The 13,138-nt window shown below is 41.5% G+C and overlaps 1 protein-coding gene across 4 annotated transcripts in view; it reads left to right on the forward strand.

Moving 5' to 3' along the window:
• The window catches only part of LOC309695220 (MAM domain-containing glycosylphosphatidylinositol anchor protein 2-like), a 161,485-nt gene extending 151,636 nt beyond the window's left edge, over positions 1 to 9,849 (forward strand). For all 4 annotated transcript variants that reach the window (XM_082515733.1, XM_082515730.1, XM_082515731.1 and 1 more), the window contains 3 exons: positions 27 to 157; positions 1,517 to 1,616; positions 3,083 to 9,849. In XM_082515733.1, the coding sequence (XP_082371859.1) occupies positions 27 to 157; positions 1,517 to 1,616; positions 3,083 to 3,171 (320 nt within the window). In that variant the 3' untranslated portion in view covers positions 3,172 to 9,849. The remainder of the gene's footprint in view (positions 1 to 26; positions 158 to 1,516; positions 1,617 to 3,082) is intronic.
• Positions 9,850 to 13,138: the final 3,289 nt, after the last annotated feature.

Consider the following 13,138-nt stretch of genomic DNA (forward strand, 5'->3'; position numbering starts at 1 on the left):
GAACAGCGCTGCTTCATGTCTTGTAGGAGCTCTGAACGTTTTCCTGCGTCAGAAAGGTCAAGCGGTCACAGATACCCTGGTCTGGAGTCTCACCGGTAACCAAGGAGACCGCTGGCGTCAAGCCAAGGTCAAGATCCACCCAACTACAGCCTTTCAGGTACAGACCACACCAATCCACAGACTCTTTACTGCACACCACCCAACATAACAACTAGCAGCTGTAGAGCAGAGAGCCCTTCTGTAGACACCACGCCACAGCAGCAGCACTGCTCCAGAAAGCATGCTCTGCAGAGCATGATCAGTTACAGCAGTCAACACCTATACTAGAGTCAAGTATGTATGTGACTGGAGACAAAGTTCCTAACACGATTCATCACAGCAATGGGTAAAAAAGAGGAGACCAACTTGGGGGTTAGTATCTGGCCCAAAGTTGCAGAATGAATGTGTTTGCATGTTAGTTAGAAGAAAGTGACTGGGTGAATGTGGCATGTTGTGTAGAGTGCTTTGAGTACTCTGGGAGAGTAGAAAAGCGCTCCATAAGAATCAGTCCATTTACCAAGATGCTAGCAGGCAGGGCATACTTGGATCGACATAACCAAGTGGCTGACGTAGTATACAGGAACATCTGTGCCGAGTATGGCCTGGAAGTCCTGAGGGATCGTGGGAAACTTTTATAGAGCTGTCTATATGTTGGCCAGCTAGATGTTTTATTATAGTGTTGGGACTATGAACCACGTAAGAAATATAAAGAAGCAATTCATTACTATTACATATTGTGCTAAGGCAACATAAGCCACTGTGAATAGATCCAAAATAGAAGTAATGAGCTGGGAAATAAACAGATCCAGGGCTGATCCAGTCTGAATTCTTGATCCCCATCTGCTTTGGATCTGTACCACCATGGAAGTGCCCAGATGTGGTTTGCCTATCCTGTGGAGCCTGTTATACTTGATAGCAGGCAGAGTCACTGCTGTCACTGAGACAGGTGTAGGCGATCTTGAACAGAAAGTATGGGGAAGTTCTGTACTTTAATAATGTTTAATGGCTGAATCTGTGAAAACACGTCATGTTCAGAGCACAGTCAGACTGCCTGCAGCTGCTTTTATGAAATCGCTTTAAATACATGAAAATCATCAGGAGGAGACTATTTCACTCTGAGCTGACACAACTGCTTTCTCTGTCCTTATATATTGACGAGTTCTGAGCTTAATTAACAAGGAAATGAAAGTATCAGTCAGCTGGTTCATGTGCAGCAGGAGGGAAAGAGTCTGAGAGGAAGCCTGTCAGCAAGCAGGTTAAATTGACAGAGTCTGGAAGCCTGCTAACTAAATCTGAGAGAAAACCTGGAGATTTCCTCATCTGAGGGTTAAGAAACTCAACCTGCGACCTGGAATGGCAGCCACAGATATAACAGATACCGTGTATATCCACTGTACTATATACAACTAGTCTTCTAGAAACCACAGTTACTTCCTCTCAAACCTCCTCTGAGCTTCCTGTCACTGTGTCTCTGCAGATGGTGATCGAGGGCGTGCGAGGCTCTGGTATTGAGGGAGATATTGCCATCGATGATGTCGCTATTGAGGAGGGAGAATGTAAAGACCCCCCTCCCAACAGTGAGTATGCCCTTGATGCAAAGCTGTTATGGCTCCTTCAAACACACACTCAGTTCCTTTCTGAGACCTCCAGGACTTGTTTTGAATACTTTTTGTTTCTGAGTTCTGTAAACATGAAAGATGCTCAGAGCCTTCGAACAATAGCCTCCTTTTTAAACTTAAGTTTATTTCACTGACCGAAAATGGCCCAAAGTGTCGACTCAGACATCTACAGCATGTATCGTCCAAGTGAAGCTACAACTTGGTGAAATCGCTGTGAAAGGATTGTTGTTGTTTTGTAATCACTTATGCTCTAAGTCTGTGTTTGCAGTAGCGCAGTGCACCGTGTGGCCGTTGTGTGATAAGATGAAGTCCTGATAAACAGAGGAATGTAAAAGTCCACATTTTGATACATCATTAAATGTTTTTGTCAGAGTTCTGCTTTCACACGCACACCTGCAGCTGTGCTTCACACCGCTTAACCCTTTAAAGCCGGTCGGAGTGGGCACGCTCCGTTTTGCATAACTATTTTTAGATGCTGGTAGCACTGCAACCACGTGAGCTAGCGCAATCATTTTTTTACATATGAAACCGGAGGAGTTGTACTTACATCTGATGCCATCAGCTTGTCCTCGGTCATGGTTTCCTTCCACATACAGCTTTGCAAAAACTGCATAAAAAGCACTTGCAGCAACAAAAACATAATATTCCAGAAACACGCTTTGCCGATCCGATCAGCTGTTTGTAACACTTCCTACATCCATCAGCGCGAACTATCGCATGTCCTCCATGTCCTGCCTGAAACCGGAAGTGACATCATTTTGTGGAAATGTAGTTTTTTACCATCAGGGGCTTATGAGCCTATACTGGTGTTTTTAAAAGTTATGTTTGACTTTATGACTTCCTGAGTCGTTTCTGGGATGCTTAGGACTCATATTGCACTGCTGGAAATAGTTTATTTTGATGCATATGCTGCTTTTTTGCAAATTTGCAGTATAATATTTATTTTCGTTTTTCCTGCAGTGTATAAAAATTGGTGTATTTCAAAAATAAAACTATGAAGACACTCAAAATAAATTTCCTGTGGTGGGAAACTATTTTGTGCAACTTTTTTGTATTTACAGTTTTGAGGGATAAGCCTCTTAAATTTCTCTAACTAGAAATATATGTTAAAAAAGCAAAAACGATTTAAAAGTTTTTGGAGTTTATTGCACTTTTTTGCAATTTATGTAATTTCTATGCACTTAATACATACATATTATTAAAATTTAGGCTGTAATGGTTGTATTGATGTATAGCAACTTGAAATGCTCCCAAAAATGGCTCCACAGCATGTAAAATATACTATAAGCTCTGGAGGACTTGGTTCTATGGTAGGTCTTTAAGGGTTAAATGCAGCTTAAACTTGATTTAAATGTTTTATTTAAACATGGCAGTCTTTACCCTGTGAGTCATTCATACTCGCTCTCTTTCTTTTTTCCACACAGATCTAAGGTCGCTCGCCCCACCCTCATCGCCACATATATGGCAGCACTGCATCACTCTGATTCTGGCTCTGATTGGCCAGCAGAGGTGACCCCTCCTCTCTGTCGGACATTGCGACCTTTGACTCTTTGCCCACCTATTCCTGCTCCATCATTCCCAACATTTAACCCCACTCCATCCCTCTGCTACCAAAGATACAGTCAGAGACGAGATAGCTAAAGCATGAGGCCATACGATGGTTTGGTGACATGAGAGTTGAGTTTGAAGGTGCCAGATTTATTTTATTGGGCTCGTCTTCTCTCTCGAGTCACAGCGATCTGTTTCTGACAGAGCAGCTTCAGTCCAAGACGTGTTTGCAGTAGCTGAGCTTAGAGACTGGAAGCAGGGGGAAACTGCTGCGCAACAAGCTCTGACGTTGAAGAACCTTCAAGCCACAGCAGTATTGTCTGATTAGTGACCATATTTCTCGACGTGTTCCAGGAAAAGCATTCATTTAGTAAATAAGACAGCTTTATTTAGAATTAAATTAATAAGATCGGCTGTTTATCTCTTTGATGGCTGCTGGACTTTGTTTGGTTTGACATCGATGAGATAAACAGTTGATTTTTCTTACGTGTCTTCCGTGCACACGCAGTAGGGAGGTGACAGTTACCTGTTTGGCATTTTAACCCCCAAAGACATTCCTCAGGTGTAGCTTTGTTCAAGTTACAGCTTTATTTCAAAGCAGCATTTTCTTTGAATATGTTTTTTTGATGCAGTACCACCTGTGGCTGCTGATGAGCAAAAGGACTTAGCTTAAACGTCTTTTATCAGATCATTTCAAAGCAGAACCAGAAGTTTAAGTATGAATTTTCTTCTTCTCTCCTTATTGGTAAAATGGTAAATGGTCTGTATTTATATAGCGCTTTACTCGTCCCTAAGGACTAGAAAACACTTTACACATCCAGTCATCTACCCATTGGTGATGGCAGCTACATTGTAGCCACAGCCACCCTGGGGCGCACTGACAGAGGCGAGGCTGCCGGACACTGGCGCCACCGGGCCCTCTGACCACCACCAGTAGGTAACGGGTGAAGTGTCTTGCCCAAGGACACAACGACCGAGACTGTCGGAGCCGGGGCTCGAACCGGCAACCTTCCGATTACAAGGCGAACGCCCAACTCTTGAGCCACGATTGCCGCTCCTTATTTTTGGCACTTGTGTAAACTGTGCCATGGGGACCTGTGCTGGTATCATTAATGGGTATCACTCTGCATGAATAAAGGAGCATGTCATGTTTATAGGCAGATCACACTTTGAATTATGTTCCCATCCTGCCAGAAGGCCCTGGTTATTAGTGCAAATCCAGCATTACAAACACAAGTCGTTTTCCAGCATAGATTTCAGACACGTGAAGCCAGAAGGTCTGAGAGGCACTGCTGGGAAATGTTGGCATTTAGCAGCAAGCATGTGTGCAGAAGAAGAAAGAGGAACCAAAAAGAAAGAAAACAAACTATTTGTGTGGCGTCGTCACAGCAAATCCACATCAATCAGCCGATCCTGATATTTGATTTGGCTCTTCCTGACCCTTCCCCGTCCTTCCTCCTGGTCTTGAGTCAGGGATCTTTCACATGTCTGATGTTAACCATCTCATTATGGAGCAACCAACAAATGATGCACGCTCTAAAAGTCTTTAGGTAGTCCAGGATCAGAATCACTCGTTGGTTAGACATCCTAATGTGGATTAGGGTGAAGAATCCGTGGATGCCTGTTTTTAAAGAGTTTGCTGTCTTAAAGATACGTCATCAAATTCCTGTGTAAAAGTTTCCAAAATGATAAAGCTGTCAGCAGTAAAGTTTATGTTTTGTGTTAAAAAGATCAAAGTTCAGTTAGGCCCGGCTTGCAAACATCAGTGGACCATCTGGGTGAGTCGTTAGGAGCACATTATTGATGGTGGCAATCGGAGAAAAGGACAAACATCTGGAATAAATGGTGGGGTAGCTAAAGAGAAATAAGAAACAAAGCACACATCTGGACACACTGCAGGACACCCACTGAACTGCTGCCCACAGTTATTCATTCATTACAAAATGAGCCTTTAAAGTAGAAATAACTGATGTACAGTCAACCACTCCATGTGTGACAGAACAGTTGCAGTCTTTACTGCACGGGCTGCTGTTCTGCTTTTACTCGAGCCCTGAGAGCTAAACACAGGTAACCTACAGCTTAGTACTGCCCCTGACGACATCCTGCCCCGAAGGTTTCACGTGGTCATGCAGAGTTTCCCATCACAGTCAGGTTGTCCCATCAGCAGATGCAGCTTATGTCTCTGTTTCCAGACTGACATCCAGTTTTCTACAGCGAAGCTCTTTAAACTTTCAGGCAAAGTCAGTGTTAGGAGAGAGGACATGCACAGCTTGAATGTCAGCCTTCCCCCTGTCCCACCTTTCCCTCTCATCATCCACGTCCCCATAAATCCATTCTCCCCCTTAGCACATCAGCAGTACTGTACTGTGAGATGGACCGACAGTCATCTCTCGCTTATCTTTTTATGCTTTCGGTGGGCGGGTGGACCAAGCAAATGGCATTTAAAAATAAAAAACGTACTTTCAGAGCCTACTTTGACATTTGTCTGTCTGTGGCGGACCAAGGAGGAGAGGTCAGCATCTGCCATCAAGTGCCTTCAGATTCACAGAGGGAACGTTCGCTGAGCCACGGCCCGCCAGCCTTCGTCACAGAAACGAAGAGTCAAACATCTTTCTGTCTTACTGACTGGAGTGAACATAAAACGTCCTCCGGTTTGATTATGCAGAGAAACACTTTATTTCTTTTTCTTTTCGTGCAGATGTTGGATTTTGTCAAAACCTGAGCCATGCTGAATGGCATTTTAAAAAGGCACCACTAAAGAAGCCATGGACAAGGAAACTGACTGTGGATACAGGACACCTGATTTATTTAACCACATAAATAAAAGACCAACACGTGACCATCACCTGACGATATGATGACACCTGTTTTGGACAGTTCTCATCCCTGTTTCAGTGGGATTCAAGCGTTGGCGTTTCAGAACCATTTTAGTATTCCAAAATAAGAGTTTCTGGTAGGAGCCGAAGACTTTAATGCTACCTGAGACCAACAGTTACCTTAAACTACAAAATTAGATAAAGATTTCCAACAAATAAAACAAGAACAGTATGTCAAATCAAATCCTCTGTTGTTCCTACGATAGTTTAAAAATGGTGTTGGGGAGGGGAGGCTGTTTTTATTTTGTTGTTTTTAACATGTGTGGGGGTTTTAACTGAATTTTTCTTTGGGTTTTGAGATTTCTATTAAATCTATAAAAAAGTATTAAAGAAGATTTTAAACTGTAAAGCATTTTTGTATCCTAAAGAAACTGACATCGTGGGTGAACAGGTCGAAGCATCTATTAGAAAAGCACAAGAGATTCATAATTATTAACCCTCTCAGGCTCAAATTAAGTTTTTTGTTGCTAATGCACAACCAAGTCCTGCAGTGGTAAAGAAACTCATAAAATATGTATGTGGGGTAATCAGGTTGTTGGTTTTTAACTGTTGCAAATCGGCAACGCCTGCCTGGAGAGGGTTAAACACACGTGCACACCTATGATTCCTGATTCATCGTCTCTGCTCATATGTGTATGTATGGAAGCCCATTTCTGCCAAGAAAAATGGCTCCACAGTTAGCATGATGAACACTGAAATAAGCCATCATTTACCGTTTGTTTATTTTTGTCTTTATTTTGACTTATTTTGATTTTGTTACCATCCCCTCGTTCTGCTACAGAAAAGAAAAATACTGGATTACAAATGAGCATGATTAAAAATAAATAAATGGATAACAAAGACAGCTGGGATGGGCTGCTGCGCCCCGCGGGGAGGGTAAATCATGGACTGCCTCTCTCCATGGGTGTCATCTCTCTATTGTAGGCGGCAGTTTGGGTTTAATGGATCATAATTCATCTCATTAGGTCCTGACTGAATTTCTGTGGGTCTGTAGGTACAACTTTTATTTTTTCCCCTTTCTTACGTATTTGTAAAATCTGGCTTAATTTAACCATTTGGAGTTTAAATTATACATTTTGGTTTTTACATAATGATTAAAATGTCTTTTTTTTGTTTTAAGAACTTTCTTTCACAACTTTGACTCTTTTGTGCACGAATGGGCTTTCCCCGGATTCCCTGGTGACTTTTTCCTTCTGTGTTTTTCTGCTGCAGCTGATGATCAGATTATTATTTCAGCTCCTCTGGGTATTAGTTTTCCTCTGCTACATTATTATCACATTAGCTGGAAATGGGTGGTTGCCTCTGAAGAACACCAGTAGGTTTCTGTATTTTGTTTTCACATATATTGAACAGTTTTCAAGACTCTACAACCTTTTTACAGAAAGAAGCCTCATTTAATCAAAAATAGATCATTTATACAAATATATATTATTATGTTACACTTCACCATACGCTCAACAAATGAAAGGAAACATTTACACTTGTCATAAAAATAAATGAATAAAAAACTGTAGTTTCTGAGTTTTGACGTACATGTCAGATCTTTTCAGTCACTGTCACAGTTTTAGAGCAATACTTCAGTAAACATGGACACGTGACTTAGTCTGCACAGGAATCACATTCATTGAAAAGTAATATTAATAATAGATTGCATTTATATAGCGCTTTTCGGGGCCCTCAAAGCGCTTTACAATACCACTATTCATTCACTCTCACATTCACACACTGGTGGAGGCAACTACAGGTGTAGCCACAGCTGCCCTGGGGCAGACTGACAGAAGCGAGGCTGCCATATCGCACCATCGGCCCCTCTGTCTCGCCCAAGGACACAACAACCGAGACTGTCCGAGCCGGGGCTCGAACCGACAACCTTCCGGTTACAAGAGGAACTGCCAACTCTTTGAGGCACGATCGCCCTATAAAGAACAGTAAAGAACCAGTCAGCAGCCAATGAAGGGAAAACTATCCCAACACCACATTTACTACATTTATGTTCTTGAAGTTTATGATTTTTTTTGCACATTATGTGAAGCCTCTATATTTTCCTTGGATGACATTTTCTCTTTATGTTACGTTTGGATATTATCACATTCTCCTGAACTGTAGATCAGCCACCCTGTTTTCCTTGTTTGACCAGATTTTTATGTTGGCAGCCACAGAAGTGCACCAAAGCGTTCATCTGGCCATGCCCTGATTGATTTGTTTGCTGTTTGCACTGTTAGCTCATGTTTCAGGATGAAAAGGCCACTCTTGAAATGAAGACTTAATTTAAAGATATAACAAAAGAACAGCTGTATAAGAGAGAAACAATGGAGTCACTTATTCACAGCTCACACAGCTCTGTATGTGACTCACATACACGATAAAGGACTCGACTTTGCAGTTTTTCTCCCCTTCGTGCCTTCAGACTTGTTGTTGGTCCAAGTTCAGGTCCAGATGTGCAAATGACAAAAGGCTCGATCCACAGTAACCCACATTCCTGCATTCAGTTCCATTTATCTCTCTTTATTTATTCAGCAGACGTGTGGGTGAACATACTATTTCTGATCCATTTCCACTCTTTAGTTCAATTCTATTCAATTTTATTTATACAGCGCCAAATCACAACAGCAGTCGCCTCAAGGCGCTTTATATTGTAAGGTAGATCGTACAATAATAGATACAGAGAAAAACCCAACAATCATATGAGCCCCTATGAGCAAGCACTTTGGCGACAGTGGGAAGGAAAAACTCCCTTTTAACAGGAAGAAACCTCCAGCACAACCAGGCTCAGGGAGGGGCGGGGCCATCTTCTGCGACCGGTTGGGGTGAGAGAAGCAAGACAGGATAAAGACATGCTGTGGAAGAGAGACAGAGGTTAATAACAGTTACCCTGCAAACTGTTTGTTCTTGTATGCAGACGATGCTGTAGCTTTGTTTCTCTCTACTTTGGTGCAGTCTGCACTAACAAGTTGAAGTATTATGAAACCCTGGCCTGGGTGTCAGTATAGCTCCCTGGGCCCAGGTCTGACTCCACCCTGAGTCACTCACAGTGGGTCAGCCCTCTCTCCCTCCCTGCCACTCTACTGCTCAATCATAAAATATTTGGGCTATTATAAAGTAAATCAATAACTTTTGCATTTGAACTACCCATGGTGTCATAATAATTAATATCACATGAAACATTTTAAAAGACCTTATGGTAGAATGGTCAGGGTAATATTGATGAATATGATAGTTGAAGCAATAGAAAGTATTATTGTTGGTTATTTTTCTGAGGAATAACATAAAATAAGACTAAAAAACAGCAAAAATAAACATAAAAACACTGGAACTTAAACGCTAAACTAAAACCTTTTTATTACTTTAAAGATTTTATTTCTGCAGGAATTGGTCACATGTTCTAAACTCAGGCAGCAGGTAGGCAGGTAAACTCAGGCTCTGATACGTACGACACTGGTTCTTTTTCCAGCCCAGACCTTACATTTCGAATAATCTCTGCTGGACAAAGCGTCTCCTGTCGACTTTGCAGGGGAAAAGCACGTCCTCGTTAACTTCCTCAGAGGTGCTTTTGCTGGTGTTGTATATGTTTGGATTTTTGGAAGAGGAGTGGGCAATAAAGTTTTAAAAGCTACCATCAAGTCTCTGTGGACATGCGAAGAAAATATTTTTATAACTGTCATTATTTTCTGCAGTACATTCTCACCTAAGTGATGCTACACTGCATACTGGTTATTATTGTTATTATTATTATTATTATTATACAAATAAATACACTCCAAATGTAACAGTGTTGTGTTGTGTGTGTATTCATTACTCCCATCACATTCACCCAAAGTTCAAGCGTTTGAGCAGCTGCAGAGCATGAACACAACACACAATCCTCACATTAAACTCAGACTAAGGCCAGTCTGAGTGCACAGCTACCCTTTTAAGCCTAATTACTGACTCAACGATCTTCTTTGAAGCTCAGCATCTGTTTAGATATGGTCTACATAAGGTATAGTATCTATTTTTATCTAAATACAACAACATGACGGCCAGTAGGAACTGTTTGTTTTGTTTGCTTTAGCCATTGTTCACACATTGAATAAAATGTACACATTGTTCACTGCACACTGTTTTAGCAATCAAACCGCACTCTAGTTTCCTCTATTGTCAAAAACGGGATGAAACTGTGCAACGTTCACGTCTTCAGCGAATCGTTTGATCAGGGAGTCTTTCAAGCCTTTTTTCCCGTCTGAAGCCACCAGAGTAAAACTGAACGTGACGACAGACACCTTAAAAAAACATAATAGCTATAAATGAGAGTCGATGCCTGTGTGGTTTCTGCTGACTGCTGGCTCTGTTCGATTTCAGTCTGCAAAATGGAAAAAATGAAGGTAATTTCCATCATTTGAATAGAAAGATTGACAGGATAAAATGAAGCTGAGTAATGAGAGTTTGCAGCAGGCAAGAGGGAGCTGAACGAGAAGCTTTCACCTCGTGGGTGGAAATGACAGATTTCAGTCAGACCTGAAATGTTTTTACTGAAACGAGTGACGTCCCCGCAGGATAAAACACAGCACTCAATTCAACATATAATTGTTTTAGACACATTTTCCAAAATTAATCCTGATCTAAATTTGTTGATGTATGGATATCTGATCAAGAAATTGTTTTGGGGAGATAAAGTCTTGTCACGGTTCTGGGTCAGTTTGACATTCTGAGTTATGTTTTGGTTTATTTTTGAATGATGAATCTGCGTTTCAAGTTACTTTGGTGTGTTTGGTTGTTTTCTTATTCTCTTAGTGCTTGTGGTGATGATGATGTTCTATGTTCCAGCTTATTCTGGTTTACTTTTAGTTCTGCCCGTGTTACGTCTGTGTTTCTTAGTCTGCGTCCTTGTGTCTTATTTCCTGTTTTATTGTGAAAGTCTGTCTTATGTTGGTGTGTGCAGCTTTGCTCCCCCTGTCTCGTTAGTCCAATTTCTCCCAGCTGTGTCTCCCTCCTGTTGCCCATTCCCTGATTACCGCCCTGTGTATATTAGCCCTGTGTTTTCCTCGTCGTACCCTCAGAATTATGCCTGTGTGTTTAGTTCTCAGTGTCATTGGTCAGGTCATGTTTTCGTTTATCACCAGTAAAGCTAAGGTTCTCAGTTTCAATTCAGTCTCAGAGTCTCGCATTTGGATCCTCCTCTCCATCCGCCTGCACACAGAGCCCTGACAAGTCTTCTGTTTTGGACCAGTAGTTTCAGCTGTTGGTCTGCTCCCGCTACTGGGATAACTTGTGTCTTTCCATTAGGTCAAACTGGAAACTGTCATCGATAATTATTTTTAGGAGTCCACTCGGACGTGGACCGTGAGCCATGACACTGTAACGAGCGTGTATCCCAGCTGACCATGTTCAGCACTCTCAGACTGCAGCGGACATGTTTATCCAACCTTCATTTACTGAATCCAGCAGCCTTACAGCCACCATTCATCATCCTTCAGTTGATTTTCAGTTGCAGGCCTGGCGTGCGTTAAGCAGATCACACTCAGGCTGGTCTGGACGGGCTATAAGTGGGTTTTGTTACCTGCCTTCTGTTATGATTTAAACCAGTGATTTTTAGTGATTTGGCCCATTCAAAGTAACATTTTCTTTACAGCATATCTAAATAAACTTGCCTATAAACGCTTTCCTCTCTGCCTCTCCTCCTTCACATTTACAACCCAAGAAGGAGCTCCTAGGCAAGGCAAGGCAAGTTTATTTGTATAGCACAATTCAACAACAAGGTGATTCAAAGTGCTTTACAGAGACATTAGAAACAAGAACAAATAAAAAGCATGATTTAAAATTGAATAAAACAAGCAAATAAACTAACTAACTAATTAACAAACAAACAAACAACAGTATATAAAATCAAAACAGATAAAATCAGAACAGTAGATAAAATCAGTAGTTAAATGTAAGTTTTGAAATTTAAGCTTAAAGTGTGGATTTGGTGCTTTATTCAAATGCAGCTGAGAACAGGTGAGTCTTCAACCTGGATTTAAATAAACTGAGTGTTTCAGCTGATCTGAGGCTTTCTGGGAGTTTGTTCCAGATATAAGGAGCATAAAAGCTGAATGCAGCTTCTCCGTGTCTGGTTCTGACTCTGGGAACTGATAAAAGACCGGATCCAGATGACCTGAGGGATCTGGAAGGTTCATACTGGGTCAGGAGGTCATTGATGTATTTTGGTCCTAAACCATTCAGAGCTTTATAGGCCAGCATCAGAACTTTAAAGTCTATCCTCTGACGGACAGGCAGCCAGTGTAAGGACCTCAGAGCTGGACTGATGTGGTCCACTGTTTTGGTCTTAGTGAGGACTCGAGCAGACGAGTTCTGAATGAGCTGTAGTTGTCTGACTGATTTTTTAGGTAGACCTGTAAAGATGCTGTTACAGTAATCAAGCCTACTAAAGATGAATGCATGGACTAGTTTTTCCAGGTCCTGTTGAGACATCAGATCTTTTATCCTTGATATATTCTTGAGGTGATAGTAAGCTGACTTTGTTATTGTCTTAATGTGTTTTTCTAAGTTTAGGTCTGCATCCATCACTACACCCAAATTTCTCGCCTGGTTTGTGGTTTTTAGATGTATAGATTGAAGTTCTCTGGTGACCTGTAATCGTTTTTCTTTGGCGCCAAAGACTATTACCTCAGTTTTGTTTTTGTTTAGCTGGAGAAAATTGTGGCACAACCAGTCATTGATTTCCTCAATGCATTTACCAAGAGCCTGTACAGGGCCTCGGTCTCCTGGTGACATTGTGATATATATTTGTGTGTCATCTGCATAGCTGTGGTAGTTTATTTTGTTGTTGTTTATAATCTGTGCCAGTGGGAGCATGTAGATGTTAAACAGAAGGGGTCCCAAGATGGAACCTTGGGGAACTCCACATGTGATACTTGTCTGCTCAGATGTGAAGTTACCTATTGATACAAAGTATTTCCTGTTTTCTACGTATGTTTTGAACCAGTTTAGTACAGTTCCTGAAAGACCTGTCCAGTTCTCCAGTCGTTTGAGTAATATGTTGTGGTCAACTGTATCAAATGCTGCACTGAGATCCAGTAA

Source organism: Aulonocara stuartgranti (genome assembly GCF_965226115.1).
Source record: "Aulonocara stuartgranti genome assembly, chromosome: 19".
NCBI classification, from domain to species: Eukaryota; Metazoa; Chordata; class Actinopteri; order Cichliformes; family Cichlidae; genus Aulonocara; species Aulonocara stuartgranti.